This window comes from Pseudophryne corroboree, chromosome 8 (assembly GCF_028390025.1).
Source record: "Pseudophryne corroboree isolate aPseCor3 chromosome 8, aPseCor3.hap2, whole genome shotgun sequence".
Classification (NCBI taxonomy): Eukaryota; Metazoa; Chordata; class Amphibia; order Anura; family Myobatrachidae; genus Pseudophryne; species Pseudophryne corroboree.
The window spans coordinates 192,838,923-192,865,454 of record NC_086451.1 but is presented as its reverse complement, the minus strand read 5'-3'; the positions used below and the strand labels follow the sequence as shown (position 1 = coordinate 192,865,454).

The 26,532-nt window shown below is 48.0% G+C and overlaps 1 protein-coding gene across 1 annotated transcript in view; it reads right to left on the bottom strand.

Moving 5' to 3' along the window:
• Positions 1 to 18,680: 18,680 nt before the first annotated feature.
• Positions 18,681 to 26,532, bottom strand: part of RPS4X (ribosomal protein S4 X-linked) — an 82,382-nt gene continuing 74,530 nt past the window's right edge. The window contains exon 7 of the mRNA XM_063937036.1: positions 18,681 to 18,829. Within this exon, the coding sequence (XP_063793106.1) occupies positions 18,728 to 18,829 (102 nt within the window). The 3' untranslated portion in view covers positions 18,681 to 18,727. The remainder of the gene's footprint in view (positions 18,830 to 26,532) is intronic.

The window sequence follows — 26,532 nt, the reverse complement described above, 5'->3', positions numbered from 1 at the left end:
GGACTTTAGCATTGTTTCTATTTTTCGGTCTGAAAGGTCCTTAAGCGTAGTAGCAGTTGGCACTGGTATGGTTAATTTCTTTGTAAGTTTCGACACCGACGAATCAACCATTGGTGGATTCTCCCATGTATATGTCACAAAGTCTGGAAACGGGTAACTAGACTTAAATCTGCGAGGTATAGAAAACAGTTTATCTGGATTCTGTCGTGTTTCTACTAACATCTTATTAAGAGACTCCGAAACAGGAAAACACATTGGAGTTCTCTGTCGTTTAGTAAATACGATTTCATCATTTGTCAGAGGCTCCTCAGTTTCTGTAAATTTCAGAGACTGACGCACCGCTCTGATGAGATTATCAATGCCTGAGCTGTTAAAATCATCAATATCTGACTCCACTTCACCCTCCTCTTGTGCTGTGAGGTCTGGCATGGAATCGTCAATGCAACATAGCAGAAACTGGTAAATCATAAGACATTTGAAATTTATCCCATCTACCCAAAACGGATTTGGACCTTTCGCAAGGCTGAGACGCCTCCGATAGTTCTGGCAGTCTCACCCTAGACTCAGATCTTGCCGCTTCCCGCTCTTGTCAAGCGGCGGTCAATTCTGATTGCAACCCAGCCAGTACATTGGCTAGCATTTCCCATGGAGGGTCCGGGGAGGAAACTGGCTTTAAAACCGGAGCAGAAATTGTATTCGTAACTGAATCCACAAAACATACTTTTACATATGGTAGATCCATCCGGTAACACACTGCTACAGACCGTGCAGTGATGCTTTTTAATTTTTGCTGGTGCCTTACTCATTATGGAGACAGACAAAAATAAGATTTTACTCACCGGTAAATCTATTTCTCGTAGTCTGTAGTGGATGCTGGGAACTCCGTAAGGACCATGGGGAATAGACTGGCTCCGCAGGAGACTGGGCACTCTAAAAGAAAGATTAGGTACTATCTGGTGTGCACTGGCTCCTCCCACCATGACCCTCCTCCAGACCTCAGTTAGGATACTGTGCCAGGAAGAGCTGACACAATAAGGAAGGATTTTGAATCCCGGGTTAGACTCATACCAGCCACACCAATCACACCGTATAACTCGTGATACTATACCCAGTTAACAGTATGAAATATAACTGAGCCTCTCAACAGATGGCTCAACACTAACCCTTTAGTTAGGCAATAACTACATACAAGTATTGCAGACAATCCGCACTTGGGATGGGCGCCCAGCATCCACTACGGACTACGAGAAATAGATTTACTGGTGAGTAAAATCTTATTTTCTCTGACGTCCTAGTGGATGCTGGGAACTCCGTAAGGACCATGGGGATTATACCAAAGCTCCCAAACGGGCGGGAGAGTGCGGATGACTCTGCAGCACCGAATGAGAGAACTCAAGGTCCTCCTCAGCCAGGGTATCAAATTTGTAGAATTTAGCAAACGTGTTTGCCCCTGACCAGGTTGCAGCTCGGCAAAGTTGTAAAGCCGAGACCCCTCGGGCAGCCGCCCAAGATGAGCCCACTTTCCTTGTTGAATGGGCTTTTACTGATTTAGGATGCGGCAATCCAGCCGCAGAATGCTCCAGCTGAATTGTGCTACAAATTCAGCGAGCAACAGGATAAAAAGCGAGTCTGTTTTCCTGACTCCAGCCGTCCTGGAAATATAAATTTTTAAGGCCCTGACTACGTCCAGTAACTTGGAATCTTCCAAGTCCCTAGTAGCCGCAGGCACTACAATAGGTTGGTTCAAGTGAAAAGCTGATACCACCTTAGGGAGAAACTGGGGACGAGTCCTCAATTCTGCCCTATCCATATGGAAAATCAGATAAGGGCTTTTACATGACAAAGCCGCCAATTCTGACACACGCCTGGCCGAAGCCAAGGCCAATAACATGACCACTTTCCACGTGAGATATTTCAAATCCACAGTTTTAAGTGGCTCAAACCAATGTGATTTTAGGAGACTCAACACCACGTTGAGATCCCAAGGTGCCACAGGAGGCACAAAAGGGGGCTGAATATGTAGCACTCCCTTTACAAATGTCTGAACTCCAGGCAGTGAAGCCAGTTCTTTCTGGAAGAAAATCGACAGAGCCGAAATCTGGACCTTAATGGAACCCAAGTTTAGGCCCATAGTCACTCCTGACTGTAGGAAGTGCAGAAAACGACCCAGCTGAAATTCCTCTGTTGGGGCCTTCCTGGCCTCACAACACGCAACATATTTTCGCCAAATACGGTGATAATGGTTTGCGGTTACTTCTTTCCTGGCTTTTATCAGCGTAGGAATGACTTCCTCCGGAATGCCCTTTTCCTTTAGGATCCGTAATTCAACCGCCATGCCGTCAAACGCAGCCGCGGTAAGTCTTGGAACAGACAGGGCCCCTGCTGTAGCAGATCCTGTCTGAGCGGTAGAGGCCATGGGTCCTCTGATATCATTTCTTGAAGTTCTGGGTACCAAGCTCTTCTTGGCCCATCCGGAACCACGAGTATCGTTCTTACTCCTCGTTTTCTTATTATTCTCAGTACCTTTGGTATGAGAGGCAGAGGAGGGAATACATAAACCGACTGGTACACCCACGGTGTCACTAGAGCGTCCACAGCTATTGCCTGAGGGTCCCTTGACCTGGCGCAATATCTAGTTTTTTGTTTAGGCGGGACGCCATCATGTCCACCTGTGGCCTTTCCCAACGGTTTACAAACAGTTGGAAGACTTCTGGATGAAGTCCCCACTCTCCCGGGTGTAGGTCGTGTCTGCTGAGGAAGTCTGCTTCCCAGTTGTCCACTCCCGGAATGAACACTGCTGACAGTGCTTAAGACGTGATTTTCCGCCCATCGGAGAATCCTTGTGGCTTCTGCCATCGCCATCCTGCTTCTTGTGCCGCCCTGTCGGTTTACATGGGCGACTGCCGTGATGTTGTCTGATTGGATCAGTACCGGCTGGTTTTGAAGCAGAGGCCTTGCCAAACTTAGGGCATTGTAAATGGCCCTCAGTTCCAGAATATTTATGTGTAGGGACGACTCCTGACTTGACCAAAGTCCTTGGAAATTTCTTCCCTGTGTGACTGCCCCCCAGCCTCGAAGGCTGGCATCCGTGGTTACCAGGACCCAGTCCTGTATGCCGAATCTGCAGCCCTCTTGAAGATGAGCACTTTGCAGCCACCACAGTAGAGATACCCTGGTCCTTGGAGACAGGGTTATCAGCCGATGCATCTGAAGATGCGATCCCGACCACTTGTCCAAGAGGTCCCACTGAAAGGTTCTTGCATTGAACCTGCCGAATGGAATTTTGCTTCATAAGAAGCTACCATTTTTCCCAGGACTCGTGTGCAGTGATGCACCGATACCTGTTTTGGTTTCAGGAGGTCTCTGACTAGAGATGACAGCTCCTTGGCTTTCTCCTGCGGGAGAAACACTTTTTTCTGTTCTGTGTCCAGAACCATCCCCAGGAACAGTAGGCGTGTGGTAGGAACCAGCTGTGAATTTGGAATGTATAGAATCCATCCGTGCTGTTGTAGCACTTCCCGAGATAGTGCTACTCCGACCAACAACTGCTCCTTGGACCTCGCCTTTTTAAGGAGATCGTCCAAGTACGGGATAATTAAAACTCCCTTTTTTCGAAGGAGTATCATCATTTCTGCCATTACCTTGGTAAAGACCCTCGGTGCCGTGGACAGTCCAAACGGCAGTGTTTGGAATTGGTAATGGCAATCCTGTACCACAAATCTGAGGTACTCCTGGTGAGGATGGTAAATGGGGACATGTAGGTAAGCATCCTTGATGTCCAGGGATACCATGTAATCCCCCTCCTCCAGGCTTGCAATAACCGCCCTGAGCGATTCCATCTTGAACTTGAATTTTTTTATGTATGTGTTCAAGGATTTCAAATTTAAAATGGGTCTCACCGAACCTTCCGGTTTCGGTACCACAAACAGTGTGGAATAGTAACCCTGTCCTTGTTGAAGTAGGGGCACCTTGACTATCACCTGCTGGGAATACAGCTTGTGAATTGCCTCTAGCACAGCCTCCCTGCCTGAGGGAGTTGTCGGCAAGGCAGATTTGAGGAAACGGCGGGGGGGGACGCTTTGAATTCCAGCTTGTACCCCTGAGATACTACTTGAAGGATCCAGGGATCCACCTGTGAGCAAGCCCACTGATCGCTGAAATTTTGAGGCGGCCCCCCACCGTACCTGGCTACGCCTGTGGAGCCCCTGCGTCATGCGGTCGACTCAGAGGAAGCGGGGGAAGAATTTTGATTCTGGGAACTGGCTGACTGGTGCAGCTTTTTCCCTCTTCCCTCGTCTCTGTGCAGAAAGGAAGCGCTTTTGACCCGCTTGCTTTTCTGAAGCCGAAAGGACTGTACCTGATAATACAGTGCTTTCTTAGGCTGTGAGGAAACCTGAGGTAAAAAAATTTCTTCCCAGCTGTTGCTGTGGATACGATGTTCCAGAGACCATCCCCAAACAATTCCTCACCCTTATAAGGCTCTATGTGCCTTTTAAAGTCAGCATCACCTGTCCAGTGTCGGGTCTCTAATACCCTCCTGACAGAATGGACATTGCATTAATTCTGGATGCCAGCCGGCAAAATATCCCTCTGTGCATCCCTCATATATAAGACGACGTCTTTAATATGCTCTTATGTTCGCAAAATAGTATCCCTGTTTGACAGGGTCACAGACCACGCTGCAGCAGCACTATCTGCAGGTCTGTCTAGTACCGGAGTGTGTAAATACAGACTTCAGGATAGCCTCCTGCTTTTTATCAGCAGGTACCTTCAAAGTGGCCGTATCCTAAGACGGCAGTGCCACCTTTTTTTTACAAACGTGTGAGCGCCTTATCCACCCTAAGGGATATCTCCCAGCGTAACCTATCCTCTGGCGGGAAAGGATACGCCATCAGTAACTTTTTAGAAATTACCAGTTTATCGGGGGAACCCACGCTTTTTCACACTTCATTCACTCATTTGATGGGGGAACAAAACACTGCCTGCTTTTTCTCCCCAAACATAAAACCCTTTTTTAGTGGTACTTGGGTTAATGTCAGAAATGTGTAACACATTTTTTATTGCCGGGATCATGTAACAGATGTTTCTAGTGGATTGTGTATATGTCTCAACCTCGTCGACACTGGAGTCAGACTCCGTGTCGACATCTGTGTCTGCCATCTGAGGGAGTGGGCGTTTTTGAGCCCCTGATGGCCTTTGAGACGCCTGGGCAGGCACGGGCTGAGAAGCCGGCTGTCCCATAGCTGTTACGTCATCCAGCCTTTTATGTAAGGAGTTGACACTGTCGGTTTATACCTTCCACCTATCCATCCACTCTGGTGTCGGCCCCACAGGGGGCGACATCACATTATCGGCATCTGCTCTGCCACCACATAAGCCTCCTCATCAAACGTGTCGACACAGCCGTACCGACACACCACACACACACAGGGAATGCTCTGACTGAGGACAGGACCCCACACAGCCCTTTGGGGAGACAGAGAGAGAGTATGCCAGCACACACCAGAGCGCTATATAATTTAGGGATTAACACTATACTGAGTGAATTTTTCCCAATAGCTGCTTGTATATACAAGATTGCGCCTAAATTTAGTGCCCCCCCTCTCTTTTTAACCCTTTGAGCCTGCAAACTACAGGGGAGAGCCTGGGGAGCTGTCTTCCAGCTGCACTGTGAAGAGAAAATGGTGCCAGTGTGCTGAGGGAGATAGCTCCGCCCCTTTTTCACTGACTTTTCTCCCGCTTTTTTATGGATTCTGGCAGGGGTATTTACCACATATTTAGGCTCTTGGGCTATATATTGTGATATATTTGCCAGCCAAGGTGTTTTTATTGCTGCTCAGGGCGCCCCCCCCCCCAGCGCCCTGCACCCTCAGTGACCGGAGTGTGAAGTGTGTATGAGGAGCAATGGCGCACAGCTGCAGTGCTGTGCGCTATCTTGGTGAAGACTGATGTCTTCTGCCGCCGATTTTCCGGACCTCTTCTTGCTTCTGGCTCTGTAAGGGGGACGGCGGCACGGCTCCGGGAACGAACACCAAGGCCAGTTCCATGCGGTCGATCCCTCTGGAGCTAATGGTGTCCAGTAGCCTAAGAAGCCCAAGCTAGCTGCAAGCAGGTAAGTTCGCTTCTTCTCCCCTTAGTCCCTCGATGCAGTGAGCCTGTTGCCAGCAGGTCCCACTGTAAAATAAAAAACCTAAAATAAACTTTCTTTCTAGGTGCTCAGGAGAGCCCCTAGTGTGCATCCAGCTCGGCCGGGCACAGAAATCTAACTGAGGTCTGGAGGAGGGTCATGGTGGGAGGAGCCAGTGCACACCAGATAGTACCTAATCTTTCTTTTAGAGTGCCCAGTCTCCTGCAGAGCCCGTCTATTCCCCATGGTCCTTACGGAGTTCCCAGCATCCACTAGGACGTCAGAGAAACAATATACAAAGACAGACAATTGCACGACTCCGTAAAATAGTACTAAGGTGACATTATATTATATAACAGGATTTTGGTACTTACCGATAAATCCCTTTCTCCGATTCCACAGGGGCCACTGGAGCGTAGTTACAATGGGGATATAGTAGGCAGTAATTGGGAGCTGGCACTTTAAAATTCTCAACCTGTGGCTAGCTCCTCCCCTACTATCTCCCCTCCAAGCCAGTCTACGTAAAACTGTGCCCGATGAGAGATGGAATAAACAAACCTTAAGGTAGAGGAGGTTAATGACGCCCTGTAAACCAGGATAACCCAAACTAAACCTGGAACAGAACCTGACAAAAAACCAGGCTAGCCTGAACTCAACAAGCAGTCATATGGTGATCTGCAAACCGTTAAGCAAAAAACAAGGAGGAACAGCGCTGGGCGGGCGTCCAGTGGCCCCTGTGGAATCGGAGAAAGGGATTTATCGGTAAGTACCAAAATCCTGTTTTCTCCTTCATCCACTAGGGGCCACTGGAGCGTAGTTACAATGGGGACGTCCCAGAGCTCCCAAAAACGGGCGGGAGAGCGCTGCGAGTCCTGTAAAAACTGCTCGGCCAAATTGTGATGCAGAGGCCGCAAAAGTGTCAAACTTGTAGAATTTGACAATAGGAATGTCAGTCCGACCAAGTAGCCGCCCGACAAACTATTTATGGAGACCCCACGGGCAGCCGCCCACAAAGGTCTTACCACGCGCGTTAAGTGCGCTGAAATGGAATACGGAGGCTCCCTAGCAACCTCCAAGAAGACTGTCTGATGGTTAGATGTATCCAACGGCCCAGCGTATGTTGGGACCCCGGCTATTTAGCACGGGAGCATTGTACAGCACCAAGAAGAAAACACTTTGTCGAATAGCCGAAGACCTCTGTAGGGAGAGTCGGCGAGCCATGACAACATTCAAAGAGGACCAAAAAACACTAGTGTCAGATTTGTCGGAAAAATGGACATCCCCTCAGGAAGAAACGACCGCTGAGACCGAAACTCAGCCGGGGGAGATGCCATAGAGCACTCCCTGAAAAAGAGGCCGAACCTACGGCCGCTAGGCTAATCTCTTTTGGAAGAAAACCGAAAAAAACAGAGACCTAAAATTCAGGTCAGTGTGGTATGAAGCGCAGCGGAGCAAAACCTCCCAGAGAAACCAAAGATGACGGCTGAATGGTAACTGAAAGAAGGGGAAAACCCCTTTTATGCTTATTATGTCCGATACAGTTTTCCAAAAGTGGCAAAAGCGAGAAGAGGTAACAGACTTCTGAAATCGGGGCCCGGTAGGCCTAACCAACCTAGGGAACTACTCCCTTCTGAGGTCTCGTGAACAGTCACACGGTTACACGGAACCAGTGTAAGATTGAACAAGGAAAAGTTGTTGAAGTGGACAGTCCAGTCGAGGTAGTAGCATAGGCTCCTCTACTGACAACAGGTGTATCTGTATCTTCAAGACATCTGTGGCCCAACCAGAGCCACCGAGAGGACTAGCACGCATAATCCCCTCCTGTGTTACCGAACCGGAGGTAGAAATTAAAAAGGGAGGCCGGATAGAATAACCAGAAAACTCCCCGGAGCCCTGAGGGCCTCCTCGGCTACTGCCCGAGCTCACGCCCGAGAGTAGTAAAGGGTTAAAAAGTCAGTCAGAACGCCCTGAGGTCGATCCGAAATCTCCGCCCACAGCGGACCAGCTGACAAAACTCCGGGGAATGTTTTCTCCCCCGGGAGTCTGACCTGGTGGCTTGACCCGGAAAGAAGATTGTTGTCCCCCGCTCAGAGAGGGATGTTGTCCCCCGTTCAGAGAGGAATGTTGTCCCCCGCTCAGAGAGGAATGGAGGCGACCACTCCTTGCGTCGCAACTTGACTGAAGGAATAGAGTACCTGGTGCCGAGGAAGGAAAAATCCTCTGACGGACCAAGTTGAGAAACGTCTATGAGGAGCATAAATTGGATCTGTGTTGAACCATAAGCTCCTGGATCCTCCGGATATTCAGAAGCCACCTAATGTACAGAGTGGGAAAGCAGCAGTAGATTGTCCATTTAGGGAACCAACGTCACCTTCTGCCCTTGAAAGAGTTATTCTGTGATCTTCCTGAACTCTGTGGGAGCGGAAGAGATACCGAGAGGAAAGGACTGACAGTGAAAATGAGAATCCTGTAATGTGAATCTGAGAAAAGCCCGTCCAACTGAAATCAGTAAACAGGCATCTCTGAAGACAAGGGACACGTAAAAACTCCCTTTCTTGTTCAAAAAAAAAAGCAATCACAGACTGAAAGGATTGTAAGGCCAGAATAGGTCTGGCCGAGCCAACTGGCTTCGGAACGTGAGAAGAAAACAAAGGCCTGAGAACTGTCCCGATTCAAATGATATGTGAAAAACAGGGATCAACACTCTTTGCGGTTAGAAGCATATGGAGCGCCGCCTGCAGTATGACTCTTGTCATCGTAAATCGGCCGCCCCCTGCCGAGGGACTCCTGAGATGGTTGTTCCGAAATCTAGTTTGCCCCAGCCTTCTCAGTTCTTCCCATAGGACCACCGACCTGCGCCTACCCTGGGACCCTCCAGGTGGTAGGAAAGTCTGACCTGTAGTGGGTTTATAAGGATGATGCTGAACCTCTGCTTCAGCTCTTTTTTTTTTTTTTTTTTTTTGAGATCCCCTGGCGACTGAAATATCATAGAGCAGAATCGTGATTCGGACCTGTACCAAAGTATCAATTGATCCTGATGTGAAACATCCTGTAACCTAGAGGACAATTGTTCCACAACCTACCTGTTCCGGACAAGGTAGAAACATGCTGCCGTATATGTCTTCGATGGGTCCCTGAACAAGGTTGCTCAGGAAAACGGCAGCTTGTTGGACCGGCGGTACATCGAGGGGTATATCCTAGAAAGGTTCTGATACCATCTCCTGACGACTGTGGGAAGAGGGTAGGGAAAACAAACATTGTTTGATACCTGATTTTGTGTGTTCGGGTGTCTGACGGCCGCCTACCGGAGCCTGCCCAGCTCATCCGAGACTGGGCCAGTCGCTGTCATTTCGTCATTGGCGTCGAACCCTGATGGACTTGACGTGTCCGCCTCCTTTACCTGCAGTACCAGACGAACTGCTGTATAATGCACCTGGATATTCTGAGACACTGGTTCAGACTCCACAGAAAACAGACATCATTAGTATTGTAACCTGGAAGGTTAGCAAGGTTCCTTTAGAAACCTGGAGAGGTGAAATGACGTACAAGATCTCTGGTTAATAGTGACATTACCTGTATAATCTGAGCTGTTCAACAGGAGTGTCCTGCAGGCGCGTGGAGGGCTCTGCAGATGGCTCCACCGCATACTTCACACCTAAGAGGGAATTCTTTAACTATCCCAGGTGAGAGGAGAAAAGGTGGGTTAAAGAAACACAGCCATATGTAAAGTCTGCACTATAATATATAGTGACCGACATCAAATAAACTTTCTGGAGCAGCGGAGACCTGAACCAGTAGCGCTGCGCTGTGGTACAGGAGTCTTAGCCCTAGGCTATAGGGGCTCCCCTTAAAGTTTCTTTATTTTCAAACCCTGGTCCCCCTGTACAGATACCCGCTACTAGCGTACTGAGCCGCAGCGCTATTTGTCTGATGCCTTACACGCATTCCCCAAATTACAAATAGCATTAGTAACTAGCCAAGGAATAATAAAGGGAAGACCACACTGTATGTAGTGTACCGCTAAATTTAGGTGCACCAGATGTTTCTCGGAGGTTCCGCTGGCTTTTCAAAATGGTGACCAGACTGTGAGAAAAGATGGGGGAAATTGTTATGTGGCAAGGAGGTATTTTGTTATTAGAAAACATTGCGGAAGTGGTTTGTTTTATCTTAAAGATGTATGTGGACACCTCTGTACAAACTACACAAAAGTAGGGCACTGGTAGGAACCAGACCCACGCCCTCCATGCCGCAAGGCAGCAACGCCAACCACCACACCATCCGCACTGCCCTATATACGGCATTGTATGCATATATCTATATACATACCTCCACACATCTATATATATATATATTCATACATACACATCTATATATATATATATATATATATATATATACACACCCACAGTGAATCCAACCCTGTATGTGAACCCATTAGGGTAGATAAATACTGTAGTATATGTATGGTAAATAAATTGTGCACATTTTTGAATCATTATGAGATGAGCCCCAGCTCCTGTAATAGAGCAGGCTCCTGTATGAAATGCCTGTCAGAGGACTCTCCTGCAGGGAGGAACTCATCTTCTGATGGAGTGGCCCCGACACGAGCCGCACGCAGCGGTGTCCGGCCATTTTTGATACTCACCGCTGCCATGCTGCCGGAATCTTCTGCTGGATGGAGTGGCCGCGACACGCGCCGCACGCAGCGGTGTCCGCCGACTCAGGAGAGCTCAGTGTCTCCCTCAGCCGGGGCCCATCCCTAGCCGCACGCAGCTGCGATGGGACCCCGCCGGCAGCTCCCACGGTGCAGACTGGCAGTGGCAGAGCTGCCAGTCTGTAAGAAAGAAAAATAAAATAATAAAGAAAAAAGAAAAATTTCTTCAGCTAAACCCAAGTGAACCAGCTCACATCGGGCACATACTAAGACTGGCTTGGAGGGGAGATAGTAGGGGAGGAGCTAGCCACAGGTTGAGAATTTTAAAGTGCCAGCTCCCAATTACTGCCTACTATATCCCCATTGTAACTACGCTCCAGTGGCCCCTAGTGGATGAAGGAGAAATATATATATATATATATATAATAAGAATTTACTTACCGATAATTCTATTTCTCGGAGTCCGTAGTGGATGCTGGGGTTCCTGAAAGGACCATGGGGAATAGCGGCTCCGCCGGAGACAGGGCACAAAAAGTAAAGCTTTAGAATCAGGTGGTGTGCACTGGCTCCTCCCCCTATGACCCTCCTCCAAGCCTCAGTTAGGTACTGTGCCCGGACGAGCGTACACAATAAGGAAGGATTTAGGAATCCCGGGTAAGACTCATACCAGCCACACCAATCACACTGTACAACCTGTGATCTGAACCCAGTTAACAGTATGATAACAGCGGAGCCTCTGAAAAGATGGCTCACAACAATAATAACCCGATTTTTGTAACTATGTACAAGTAATGCAGATAATCCGCACTTGGGATGGGCGCCCAGCATCCACTACAGACTCCGAGAAATAGAATTATCGGTAAGTAAATTCTTATTTTCTCTATCGTCCTAGTGGATGCTGGGGTTCCTGAAAGGACCATGGGGATTATACCAAAGCTCCCAAACGGGCGGGAGAGTGCGGATGACTCTGCAGCACCGAATGAGAGAACTCCAGGTCCTCCTTAGCCAGGGTATCAAATTTGTAGGATTTTACAAACGTGTTTGCCCCTGACTAAATAGCCGCTCGGCAAAGTTGTAAAGCCGAGACCCCTCGGGCAGCCGCCCAAGATGAGGCCACCTTCCTTGTGGAATGGGCATTTACATATTTTGGCTGTGGCAGGCCTGCCACAGAATGTGCAAGCTGAATTGTATCACACATCCAACTAGCAAAAGTCTGCTTAAAAGCAAGATCACCCAGTTTGTTGGGTGCATACAGGATAACAGCAAGTCAGTTTTCCTGACTCCAGCCGTCCTGGAACCTATATTTTCAGGGCCCTGACCACATCTAGCAACTTGGAGTCCTCCAAGTCCCTAGTAGGCGCAAGACACCACAATAAGCTGGTTCAGGTGAAACACTGACACCACCTTAGGGAGAGAACTGGGGACGAGTCCGCAGCTCTGCCCTGTCCGAATGGACAAACAGATATGGGCTTTTTTGAGAAAAAAACCACCAATTTGACACTCGCCTGGTCCAGGCCAGGTCCAAGAGCATGTTCACTTTTCATGTGAGATGCTTCAAATCCACAGATTTGACTGGTTTTAAACCAATGTGTTTTGAGGAATCCCAGAACTACGTTGAGATCCCACAGTGCCACTGGAGGCACAAAAGGGGGTTGTATATGCAATACTCCCTTGACAAACTTCTGGACTTCAGGAACTGAAGCCACTTCTTTCTGGAAGAAAAATCGACAGGGCCGAAATTTGAACCTTAATGGACCCCAATTTGAGGCCCATAGACACTCCTGTTTGCAAGAAATGCAGGAATCGACCGAGTTGAAATTTCTTCGTGGGGCCTTCCTGGCCTCACACCACGCAACATATTTTCGCCACATGTGGTGATAATGTTGTGCGGTCACCTCCTTTCTGGCTTTGACCAGGGTAGGAATGACCTCTTCCTGAATGCCTTTTCCCTTAGGATCCGGCGTTCCACCGCCATGCCGTCAAACGCAGCTGCGGTAAGTCTTGGAACAGACATGGTACTTGCTGAAACAAGTCCCTTCTTAGCGGCAGAGGCCATAAGTCCTCTGTGAGCATCTCTTGAAGTTCCGGGTACCAAGTCCTTCTTGGCCAATCCGGAGCCATGAGTATAGTTCTTACTCCTCTACGTCTTATAATTCTCAGTACCTTAGGTATGAAAAGCAGAGGATGGAACACATACACCGACTGGTACACCCACGGTGTTACCAGAACGTCCACAGCTATTGCCTGAGGGTCTCTTAACCTGGCGCAATACCTGTCCCGTTTTTTGTTCAGACGGGACGCCATCATGTCCACCTTTGGTAATTCCCAACGGTTTACAATTATGTGGAAAACTTCCCCATGAAGTTCCCACTCTGCCGGGTGGAGGTCGTGCCTACTGAGGAAGTCTGCTTCCCAGTTTCCATTCCCGGAATGAAACACTGCTGACAGTGCTATCACATGATTTTCCGCCCAGCGAAAAGTCCTTGCAGTTTTTGCCACTGCCCTCCTGCTTCTTGTGCCGCCCTGTCTATTTACGTGGGCGACTGCCGTGATGTTTTATCCCACTGGATCAATACCGGCTGACCTTGAAGCAGAGGTCTTGCTAAGCTTAGAGCATTATAAATTTACCCTTAGCTATATTTATGTGGAGAAAAATCTCCAGACTTGATCACACTCCCTGGAAATTTTTCCTTGTGTGACTGCTCCCCAGCCTCTCGGGCTGGCCTCCGTGGTCACCAACATCCAAAACTGAATGCCGAATCTGCGGCCCTCTAGAAGATGAGCACTCTGTAACCACCACAGGAGAGACACCCTTGTCCTTGGATATAGGGTTATCCGCTGATGCATCTGAAGATGCGATCCGGACCATTTGTCCAGCAGATCCCACTGAAAAGTTCTTGCATGAAATCTGCCGACTGGAATTGCTTCGAAGGAAGTCACCATTTTTTTACCATGGCCCTTGTGCAATGATGCACTGATTTTAGGAGGTTCCTGACTAGCTCGGATAACTCCCTGGCTTTCTCTTCCGGGAGAAACACCTTTTTCTGGACTGTGTCCAGAATCATCCCTAAGCACAGGAGACTTGTTGTCGGGATCAGCTGCGATTTTGGAATCTTTAGAATCCACCCCTGCTGTTGTAACAGTATCCGAGATAGTGCTACTCCGACCTCCAACTGTTCCCTGGACTTTGCCCTTATCAGGAGATCGTCCAAGTAAGGGATAATTAAGACGCCTTTTCTTCGAAGAAGAACCATCATTTCGGCCATTACCTTGGTAAAGACCCGGGGTGCCGTAGACAATCCAAACGGCTGCGTCTGAAACTGATAGTGACAGTTCTGTACCACGAACCTGAGGTACCCTTAGTGATAAGGGCAAATTTGGGACATGGAGGTAAGCATCCCTGATGTCTCGGGACACCAGATAGTCCCCTTCTTCCCGGTTCGTTATCACTGCTCTGAGTGACTCCATCTTGATTTGAACCTTTGTAAGTGTTCAATTTTTTTTAGATTTAGAATAGGTCTCACCTAGCCTTCTGGCTTCAGTACCACAATATAGTGTGGAATAATACCCCTTTTCTTGTTGTAGGAGGGGTAATTTAATTATCACCTGCTGGGAATACAGCTCGTGAATTTTTTCCCATACTGCCTCCTTGTCGGAGGGAGACCTTGGTAAGCAGCCTTCAGGAGCCTGCGCAGGGGAAACGTCTCGACATTCCAAACTGTACCCCTGGGATACTACTTGTAGGATCCAGGGGTCCTGTACGGTCTCAGCGTCATGCTGAGAGCTTGTCAGAAGGGTTGGAACGCTTCTGTTCCTGGGAATGGGCTGCCTGCTGCAGTCTTCTTCCCTTTCCTCTATCCCTGGGCAGATATGACTCTTATAGGGACGAAAAGACTGAAGCTGAAAAGACGCTCTTTTTCTGCAGAGATGTGACTTAGGGTAAAAACGGTGGATTTTCCAGCAGTTGCCGTGGCCACCAGGTCCGATGGACCGACCCCAAATAACTCCTCTTCCTTTATACGGCAATACACCTTTGTGCCGTTTGGAATCTGCATCACCTGACCACTGTCGTGTCCATAAACATCTTCTGGCAGATATGGACATCGCACTTACTCTTGATGCCAGAGTGCAAATATCCCTCTGTGCATCTCGCATATATAGAAATACATCCTTTAAATGCTCTATAGTCAATAAAATACTGTCCCTGTCAAGGGTATCAATATTTTTAGTCAGGGAATCCGACCAAGCCACCCCAGCTCTGCACATCCAGGCTGAGGCGATCGCTGGTCGCAGTATAACACCAGTATGTGTGTATATACTTTTTATGATATTTTTCCAGCCTCCTGTCAGCTGGCTCCTTGAGGACGGCCCTATCTATAGACGGTACCGCCACTTGTTCTGATAAGCGTGTGAGCGCCTTATCCACCCTAAGGGGTGTTTCCCAACGCGCCCTAACTTCTGGCGGGAAAGGGTATACCGCCCATATTTTCTATCGGGGGGAACCCACGCATCATCACACACTTCATTTAATTTATCTGATTCAGGAAAAACTACGGTAGTTTTTTCACATCCCACATAATACCCTGTGGTACTTGTAGTATCAGAAATATGTAACACCTCCTTCATTGCCCTTAACGTGTGGCCCTAATAAGGAATACGTTTGTTTATTCACCGTCGACACTGGATTCAGTGTCCCTGTCTGTGTCGACCGACTAAAGTAAACGGGCGTTTTAAAACCCCTGACGGTGTTTTTGAGACGTCTGGACCGGTACTAATTGTTTGTCGGCCGTCTCATGTCGTCAACCGACCTTGGCGCGTGTTGACATTATCACGTAATTCCCTAAATAAGCCATCCATTCCGGTGTCGACTCCCTAGAGAGTGACATCACCATTACAGGCAATTGCTCCGCCTCCTCACCAACATCGTCCTCATACATGTCGACACACACGTACCGACACACAGCACACACACAGGGAATGCTCTGATAGAGGACAGGACCCACTAGCCCTTTGGAGAGACAGAGGGAGAGTTTGCCAGCACACACCAAAAACGCTATAATTATATAGGGACAACCTTATATAAGTGTTTTCCCTTATAGCATCTTTTTTATATATTTCTAACGCCAAATTAGTGCCCCCCCTCTCTGTTTTAACCCTGTTTCTGTAGTGTAGTGCAGGGGAGAGCCTGGGAGCCTTCCCTCCAGCCTTTCTGTGAGGGAAAATGGCGCTGTGTGCTGAGGAGATAGGCCCCGCCCCTTTTTCGGCGGCCTCGTCTCCCGCTCTTAACGGATTCTGGCAGGGGTTAAATATCTCCATATAGCCCCCGGAGGCTATATGTGAGGTATTTTTAGCCAAAAAAGGTTTTCATTTGCCTCCCAGGGCGCCCCCCTCCCAGCGCCCTGCACCCTCAGTGACTGCCGTGTGAAGTGTGCTGAGAGGAAAATGGCGCACAGCTGCAGTGCTGTGCGCTACCTTTAGAAGACTGAGGAGTCTTCTGCCGCCGATTCTGGACCTCTTCTCGTTTCAGCATCTGCAAGGGGGCCGGCGGCGAGGCTCCGGTGACCATCCAGGCTGTACCTGTGATCGTCCCTCTGGAGCTAATGTCCAGTAGCCAAGAAGCCAATCCATCCTGCACGCAGGTGAGTTCACTTCTTCTCCCCTAAGTCCCTCGTTGCAGTGATCCTGTTGCCAGCAGGACTCACTGTAAAATAAAAAACCTAAGCTAAACTTTTCTAAGCAGCTCTTTAGGAGAGCCACCTAGATTGCACCCTTCTCGGCCGGGCACAAAAATCTAACTGAGGCTTGGAGGAGGGTCATAGGGGGAGGAGCCAGTGCACACCACCTGATTCTAAAGCTTTACTTTTTGTGCCCTGTCTCCTGCGGAGCCGCTATTCCCCATGGTCCTTTCAGGAACCCCAGCATCCACTAGGACGATAGAGAAATATATATATCTGGCCAAGTGCAGTACACGTGGCCAGGCCTATGAAATGTGATTCTAAATTTCCCCTAACACCCCTGCGCCTCCAGTGGAGTAGAGATGTAGTACTGGAACATTCTGGAATCACAACAGGAAGACAAGGTAAGCATGGTTAAAATGCTGCCATGCTTAAACTTATAGTCACAGCACAGGTTATAATCTTTTAAAACTGATATATATCCCTGTATGAAACTCCTGTGTATATCATGCCTGCAGCCTAGCATACTGCTGCTGCTTGTCCCCCCTCGTGCACCTGTAATACACCCCCCCCCCCCCCCCCTGTATGCTGCGTTGCAGACGCAGTACGCGGAGCGGGCAGCGTCAGTGTGGGACGGCCAGCGGGAGCCGGGTAGCGGGACACGCTGTAAACAGACAGCTGGAGGTGGGGAGCGCACCGTTGTATCCTCCCTGCAGCCTCTTTGAAGCGGCTCTGATCAGTGGCGGCGGCCGGAGCACGGGCGGGCTGTTTAGGGATCCATATTGTTAAAGAAAACATTATCCCCACACAGCGTGAGCTGACCGCCCCGATTAACATACCTGGACTCCTGTGGTGAGGCTCCGACGGGGCTTCTCTGTAAGCACCGGCCAGCCTTTCTGCAGGATGTCTGTATGGCTGTGAGGGTGCTCTTTTGTTGAGGACCGACACGCCAAAGCTGCTTGTAGCAGCTTGCACTATCCCTGACCCTGGCCTTTTGGAAGGGGGAAAGGGATGTGTATGAAAAAAGAAATATTAACAAAAAAATAAAAATATTCAAAAGAATTGTGGACTAAGCCACACAAGCCTTGTTGCTACTTGAGCACAGAAAAAACAGAGGTACTCTGGGATATGGAGGGGTGGAGTGTTCTAAATTTAAATATTCAGTGCCCTGTTCCTATGGAGGCCGTCCATATCCCCAAGAGTACTCCAGTGGCCCCTAGTGGATGAAAAAGAAAGTATAAGAAAATAATGGAGCGGCGGCAGTGAGAGCTGCCTAACCGCTCCGTACCTGCAGCACCCGTGGAGGCCATGACGGGGCTTCTCTGCTAAGCTCCGTCCTGCTTCCTTGTGCAGCCAGAGGCTGCAATCAGCTCTGCTGATCGTAGTCAATGGCGGGGCTCCTCTTATGAGCACAGACAGGCCATCTGCAGCACCAACGATCCCAGACCCGAGCTTCTCTGATAAGCTGGGAAGGGATCGACGAGAAAAAATTAAAAACAATCTTGAAGTTTCTGTGGACTTCGTCCACTTGTACCTTCCCGACTGGATGCACAGAAAAATACTGAAGGCTCTATGGGAGTATGGAGGAGGTGACCAGTTACTAATTTAAATATTTAAATGTGCCATTCCCGGCTACACCCCGTTCATATCCCAAGAGTACTCCAGTGACCCCTAGTGGATGAAAAAGAAAATTCTGATACTCTAGGGGACTGTGATTCAAAAAGTTTGGGAACCACTGGTTTGCAGGTATCTTAAAACATGACAGGGGGAGCGCTCTAAAACAGCATGTCAGATCTGATCAGTGGACATTAACAGTACATGTGATATATCTCTCCAAGCTGAACCAAGGGGTATTATTAGACTGACATCTGTACCAATTTGTTCTCTTATGGAAGAAGGATATATACAGTATTAGTGGCCCCTGAACGCCTGTTTTAGACCATTATAGAGCACAGTTTCTCAAAAGGTTTGATGTCAACATACATTCATCAATTCACAAATTGTATCAGATCCCTCCATGAGATGTAACAAAACAAATATATCCCAGAACAAATTCAATATATTACAGCATTTTAAAATGAAAATTGATTTTGAACTATCAAAATCTTAATATAAGTCTCAATTTCACAACAGAAGTGTTTTATTTCTATTTTCAGTAGGAAACAATGATCCATAGTTTTTGCACATTGTCGTGCAGAATGAAATAAAACCAGGGTACACAAGGTTGTCAGAACAAGGTTTTATTTAATAAAGGTAGAGTTTGGTTGGAGTTTAACCACTGGTCTGCTTTGCTGCCAGTCTCTTATCTCTCTCCTCAGCGATGGTTAGACGGATACCCTTTCCGCGTGGCAAGGAAATCCAGGGCTTGTTACCCTATAGAGTGAACATTAACAGATTAAGAAAATGAAAACAAAATACTCGAAGACCTGTTGGAGATTATTGGTCATAGAAAAACTTATGTAGAAACCATTTTTGCTTAAAAAAAAAAAAAAAACACACACTTAACAAGGTCATATTTAAGAAAGGTGGAGAGGGGGAAATATACAAATTACCCCATAAAACTTGGGCACAGATTTATCAAGCCTTGGAGAACGATAATCTGCACGGTGATAAAGTACCAACAAACCAGCTCCTGTTATTTTAAAAACACAGCCTGTAACATGGCAGTTGGGAGCCAACTGGCTGGTACTTTATCATCGTGCAATTTATCACTCTCCAAAGGCTTGATAAATCTGGGTCTTAATCTTAGCATTTATGGGGGATTTTGATTGCTTCTCTGATAAAGAACAAATGCATAAGGCATCCATATTTCTGCTCGCTTTCTCCTGATGTGGCAAGCATAAATGTGCGAAAAAAGCCTATGGTTTGGGTGCCAGGACAATAGACACTATATGCAGCTAAACACACTTCTTTTTGGTGCAACAAGTGTGATTAATGGGCACCCAAAACAACTGAATTGTCCCTTAGTGTCCAGAGAAAAATGTAGAACTAAATTTTCAAATTTGTATGCAGTTAAGTAATCTGAAACCAATTTCACAGCAGGCAAAAATGCTTTCCAAATAAAGAGAAGATATCAAAACAACGCCTTCTGTCACTCCCACTATCAGGAATGCGCATACACGTGTATTATACACCCTGTATACACTGGCAGTAATGATCTCAACCACTGCTCAACAGCAGACGAGAGGGTAAACAATTTCAGATGTGAATTTAGTAGCTTCACATTTAACCACTTGCCTGGCATAGTTGCATCAGATGCGACCATGCCTGCAAGTGCTGTATCTGACCTGGCAGCACAGGATGCGACCAGTCAAATAGAGAGTGTTAGCAGCGGCGGGGGAAGGGAAACTTCCCTCCGCCGCTGCTGTCAGAGGGACCGGAAGGTCCCTCTGCCTCCCCGCACTCTCCCATACCGATTGCCGTGCTGCTGATCGGTCAGCGCGGCAGAGTCCCCCCCTCCAGCGGCTACAGACAATGGCAGCCGCTGGGGAGTGTAAATTAACCCTCCCAAGCCCCCCCAACCTTCCCCCCCGTATACCTGGATGCTGTCCCGGCTTTCAAAATGAAAACCGAGATGGTAGCGATGTTTCCGATGGTTGCAATATTCCCGATTGATGTTTGAAAGAAAAGAAAAAAAAAACTTTTTTTAAATACAATTTCTCTGTCCTATTTTTTTTCTACTAAAATCATTTGGGATAGGGTTAAATTCATGTTCTTCACCTAATTCACGGATTAAAAAACACAATTGCGGAGCAGTTTTTGGCGAAATAGTTAAGTGGTTAAACAATTCTAAAAGTTTACTTTCCCCACGTTATGCAAGACTGAACTTTACTTGGGGGATAGTATATTACAAAATGAGAAAAGGAGCGTTATGGTAGACTTACCATGGTTAACTTTCTGCGAGGTACATTGGTTGCACAGGTAAAACATTGGGGTATTGAGATCTTGATGCAGAGGCACCATCAGGCAAAGCTTTGACTGTTCCAAAATGCATTGAGGCCTCCTCTATAACCCCACCTCCAGACAGAGCTCAGTTTCATTAACCAGTCCAATGCAGGTGCAGGTAAAAATAGGATTTTGGTACTTACCAGATAAATCCTTTTCTTTGAATCCACAGGGGGCACTGGAGTACTCTTGGGATATGGACGGGCGTTAGCAGGACAGGCACTGAATATTTAAATTAGTAACTCTCCTCCCCTCCATACTCCCATAGTACCTCAGTGTTTTTTTACTGAGCCGAACAGGAGCGATAGAGAAGATTAACAATGGAGAATTACATATAACATAACGAACAACAATGAAGTTGACACATAACGTAACGGACAACTAAACAGTTGACACAATAATCGATATAACCTGAACATTTGAACAAGTCGGCGAGAATGTGTTACCATAAGATCCACTGAACTTACCCCAATACAGGCAAAAACTGCTCTGGGTGGGCGTCCAGTGCCCCCTGTGGAATCAAAGAAAAGGATTTATCTGGTAAGTACCTGTAACACTAGACGGCCAAAGCTAGATGCTGATGCCGCAAACTTGTAAAAGCGCACAAAACGTGTGCACTGATGATGACCATGTAGCCGGCCCGCCAAAGCTGCGTCGTAGAGGCCCCACGACCTGCTGCCCATGAAGTTCCCACAGAACGTGTGGAATGAGCTGAAACTGATACCGGCGGCTGTAGCCTGGCATGAAGATAAGCCTGACGTATGGTCAGCTTAATCCATCTGGATAAGGTCTACTTGGACGCTGGCCAACCCATCTTGACCGCATCATCGAGAACAATGTATCCGTTTTACGTACTGTAGACGTTCGGGCTACATAAAACGCGTAGCGCGCGTACCGCATCCAAAGTAGCTGAAGTCCCTGAACCTTCTGATAATACAGGAACTACGATTGGTTGATTGATGTGAAAAGAGGATACTACCTTTGGTAGGAAAGCGGGATTCGTCCGAAGTTCCGCTCTGTCATCATGAAACACCAAATACGGTGGCTTGCATGACAAGGCACCCAATTCAGAAACACGCCTTGCTAAGGCTAGCAGAAGAACTGTTTTCCAAGTGAGAAACTTAACATCCACTTGTTGTAAGGGTTCAAATTATGAAGACTGTAAAAAATCTAAAACCAGAGTTAAGTCCCATGGCGCTGTAGGTGGTATAAATGGAGGTTGTACTCTGAGGACACCTTGTAGGAAAGTGTGTACTGTTGGCAAAAGGGCCAACCGCCTTTGAAAGTAAGTTGACAAGGCAGAGACCTGTACCTTTAGTGTAGATAAACGTAGCCCTCCATCTAACCCCGTCTGTAAAAATAGCAAGAGACGGGATAACTTATAAGATGTCGGAAACTTCAGAGCTTCACACCAACCTATATAGGCATGCCAAATTCTGTGATAATGAGCTGCCGTAACTGGCTTCCTAGCACGTAACATGGTTGGTATAACCAATTCCAGAATACCCTCTTTTCTCAAGAGGGCGGTTTCAACAGCCACCCCGTCAAACGTAGCGGGAACGGCCAAGGATCATCTGCGAGTAGCCCGCGGAGATCCGAGAACCATGCTCTCCGTGGCCAATGAGACGCCACTAGTATGACTGTGGTGGACTCTCATTTGATCCGTTTTAGCAACAAAGGAAGCAGCAAAACGGTGGAAACAGATGCACGAGGCTGTACGGCCACGAGATGGTGAGAGCATCCACTGCCACTGCCTTTGGATCTCGTGTTCTGGACACATACTGGGGTGTTTGATTGTGGCGAGATGCCATGAGGTCCACATCTGGAACATTTCTGGATTTAATGCCCATTCTCCAGGATGAAAATCCCAACGTCTGAGATAATCCGCCACCCAGTTGTCCACTCCCGGAATGAACACTGCCAATATCACCTGGTGATGCTCGGCCCAATTGAGGATTCGAGCAACTTCCCGTATGGCCATGCGGCTTCTTGTTCCTCCTTGTTTGTTGATGTACGCGACTGCCGTCGCATTGTCTGACTGTACCTGGACAGTCTGAGACCGGAGCATGTGCACGGTTTGTCGCAGCGCATTGTAAATTGCCCAGAGTTCCAGGACATTTATAGACCGCAATCTTTCACAAACTGTCCAGCGACCCTTAAGCTGACAATTTTGGATCACAGCTCCCCAACCTCTGGGACTCACGTCCGTCGTTAGAATTATCCAATTCCAGACGCCGAACCTTTTTCCTGCGGTGAGATTGTGTACTTGGAGCCCCCAGAGTAGTGATACTCTGGCCCGTGGAGACAACCACACCCTCTGGTGAATCTGCAGATGCGAGCCTGACCACTGTGCGAGCACATCCAGTTGAAAAGGACGTGAGTGAAATCTTCCGAACTGAAGCGCTTCGAAAGCCGCCACAATTTTACCTAACAGTCGAATGCACAAATGTACAGAGACTATGCATGGCTTGAGCACTAACTGTAACAGATGACGAATACTCTACCTTCTGTTCTGGCATGTAAATTCTTTGATTCACCGTATCGAGAATCATTCCTAGGAATTGAAGTTGTTGAAACGGAATCAGATTTGATTTCTTGAAGTTGACAATCCAACCGTGCGGAGTATCTGTTGAGACAGAGCTTTGATGAGCAGATCATCCAAGGAAGGAACTATTATCACTCCCAGGGATCTGAGATGAGCTATCATCACAGACATCACTTTGGTGAATACCCGAGGCGCTGACGAGAGGCCAAACGGTAGAGCCTGAAATTGATAATGGTTTTGCTGTACCGCAAACCTTAACTACTTCTGATGCAGTGGACAAATTGGAATGTGTAAGCACGCATCCTTGAGATCCAGCGCAATCATGAATTCCTGTGGCTCTAAACTTGCAATTACTGTCCGCAGGGATTCCATCTTGAATCTGTAGTAAGTGACATACTGATTGAGCCCCTTTAGGTTCAATACTGGTCTGACAGAGCCATCCGGCTTTGGAACTACAAAAAAAGACTGGAATAATAACCTTGACCTTGTTGGTGAACTGGGACCGGAATCAACACTGCTGAATCTAGCAGAGACTGAATAACGATCTGCAGAACCACCTTCTTGTCTTCTGACACAGAAGCCCTGTCTTGAAAAAGTGCTCTGGAGGGAGACAATCGAACTCTATTTTGTAACCTTTTAACACTAAATTGCGGATCCAACCAGCTGTGGATGTCTGGAACCATGCCAAATGGAGCGTCTGAAGGCGTACCCCCACAACTGAAGATCCGAGATGGGCTGGGAGCCCGTCATGCCACTGGCTTGTCGGTGGTCTTAGTGTCCTGACGACGGGTGGTGGTTTATGGAAACCCACGTCCTCTACCACGTCTACCCTGTGTGGTTGTTCCTCTACCACGGCCTAAAAAGGGCTGAGGTCTAAAGGATTTGAACGCTGGTCCAGAGTATTTCCGTCTAGGTACCTGTGGAGGCAAAGGTAGGAAAACAGACTTTCCCCCCGTGGCCTCAGAAATCCATTTGTCAAATTCAGGACAAAACAACTTCTCGCCAGCGTAAGGTAACGCTTCTATTCCTCGTTTGGCCTCTGCCTGCCAAGAACACAGCCAGAGAGCCCGTCGTGCCGTAACTAGTGACGCTGAAAGGCGAGAAGAGACCTTGCAGACGTCCGTAGAAGCTATACATAGGTACTCAGCAGCTTCACAGATTTGATCAGCGAGAAGTATAAGGTGGTCATCTTGTAGGGCGGACCTGAGCTGTTATCCATATAATAATAGCCTTAGTTACCCAAATTTCAACCGAACCAGGTCTAAGCAGCACCCCTGCTGCTGTATATAATAAGATTTTACTTACCGATAAATCTATTTCTCGTAGTCCGTAGTGGATGCTGGGGACTCCGTCAGGACCATGGGGAATAGCGGCTCCGCAGGAGACAGGGCACAAAAATAAAGCTTTAGGATCAGGTGGTGTGCACTGGCTCCTCCCCCTATGACCCTCCTCCAAGCCTCAGTTAGGATACTGTGCCCGGACGAGCGTACACAATAAGGAAGGATATTGAATCCCGGGTAAGACTCATACCAGCCACACCAATCACACCGTACAACTTGTGATCTGAACCCAGTTAACAGTATGACAAACGTAGGAGCCTCTGAACAGACGGCTCACAACAATAACAACCCGATTTTTTTGTAACAATAACTATGTACAAGTATTGCAGACAATCCGCACTTGGGATGGGCGCCCAGCATCCACTACGGACTACGAGAAATAGATTTATCGGTAAGTAAAATCTTATTTTCTCTGACGTCCTAGTGGATGCTGGGGACTCCGTCAGGACCATGGGGATTATACCAAAGCTCCCAAACGGGCGGGAGAGTGCGGATGACTCTGCAGCACCGAATGAGAGAACTCCAGGTCCTCTTTAGCCAGGGTATCAAATTTGTAGAATTATACAAACGTGTTCTCCCCCGACCACGTAGCTGCTCGGCAGAGTTGTAATGCCGAGACCCCCCGGGCAGCCGCCCAGGATGAGCCCACTTTCCTTGTGGAATGGGCCTTGACAGATTTTGGTTGTGGCAAGCCTGCCACAGAATGTGCAAGTTGAATTGTGCTACAAATCCAACGAGCAATCGTCTGCTTAGAAGCAGGAGCACCCAGCTTGTTGGGTGCATACAATATAAACAGCGAGTCAGACTTTCTGACTCCAGCCGTTCTTGAAATATATATTTTCAATGCCCGGACCACGTCCAACAACTTGGAATCCTCCAAATCGTTAGTAGCCGCAGGCACCACAATAGGCTGGTTCAGGTGAAACGCTGACACCACCTTAGGCAGAAAATGAGGACGCGTCCGCAGTTCTGCCCTGTCCGAATGGAAAATCAGATATGGGCTCTTATATGATAAAGCCGCTAATTCTGATACTCTCCTGGCTGAAGCCAGGGCCAGTAGCATGGTTACTTTCCATGTAAGATATTTCAACTCCACCGATTTGAGTGGCTCAAACCAATGGGATTTGAGAAAATCCAAAACTACATTAAGATCCCACGGTGCCACTGGGGGCACAACCGGGGGCTGTATATGTAGTACTCCTTTTACAAAAGTCTGGACTTCAGGAACTGAAGCCAATTCTTTCTGGAAGAAAATCGACAGGGCCGAAATTTGAACCTTAATGGACCCCAATTTGAGGCCCATAGACAATCCTGTTTGCAGGAAATGTAGGAATCGACCCAGTTGAAATTCCTCCGTGGGGGCCTTCCTGGCCTCACACCACGCAACATATTTTCTCCAAATGCGGTGATAATGTTGTGCAGTCACCTCCTTCCTGGCTTTTACCAGTGTAGGAATGACCTCTTCCGGAAATCCTTTTTCCCTTAGAATTCGGCGTTCAACCGCCATGCCGTCAAACGCAGCCGCGGTAAGTCTTGGAATAGACACGGTCCCTGCTGAAGCAGGTCCCGTCTTAGAGGTAGAGGCCACGGATCCTCCGTGAGCATCTCTTGAAGTTCCGGGTACCAAGTTCTTCTTACTCCCCTTTGCCGTATAATTCTCAGTACTTTTGGTATGAGAGGCAGAGGAGGGAACACATACACTGACTGGAACACCCACGGTGTTACCAGAGCGTCCACAGCTATTGCCTGAGGGTCTCTTGACCTGGCGCAATACCTGTCCAGTTTTTTGTTGAGGCGGGACGCCATCATATCCACCTTTGGTTTTTCCCAACGGTTCACAATCATGTGGAAGACTTCTGGATGTACTCTCCCGGGTGTAGATCGTGTCTGCTGAGGAAGTCTGCTTCCCAGTTGTCCACTCCCGGAATGAACACTGCTGACAGTGCTATCACATGATCTTCCGCCCAGCGAAGAATCCTTGCAGCTTCTACCATTGCTGTCCTGCTTCTTGTGCCGCCCTGTCTGTTTACGTGGGCGACTGCCGTGATGTTGTCCGACTGGATCAACACCGGCTGACCCTGAAGCAGGGGTTTTGCCAGGCTTAGAGCATTGTAAATCGCTCTTAGCTCCAGTATATTTATGTGAAAAGACATCTCCAGGCTTGACCATACTCCCTGGAAGTTTCTTCCCTGTGTGACCGCTCCCCAGCCTCTCAGACTGGCATCCGTGGTCACCAGGACCCAGTC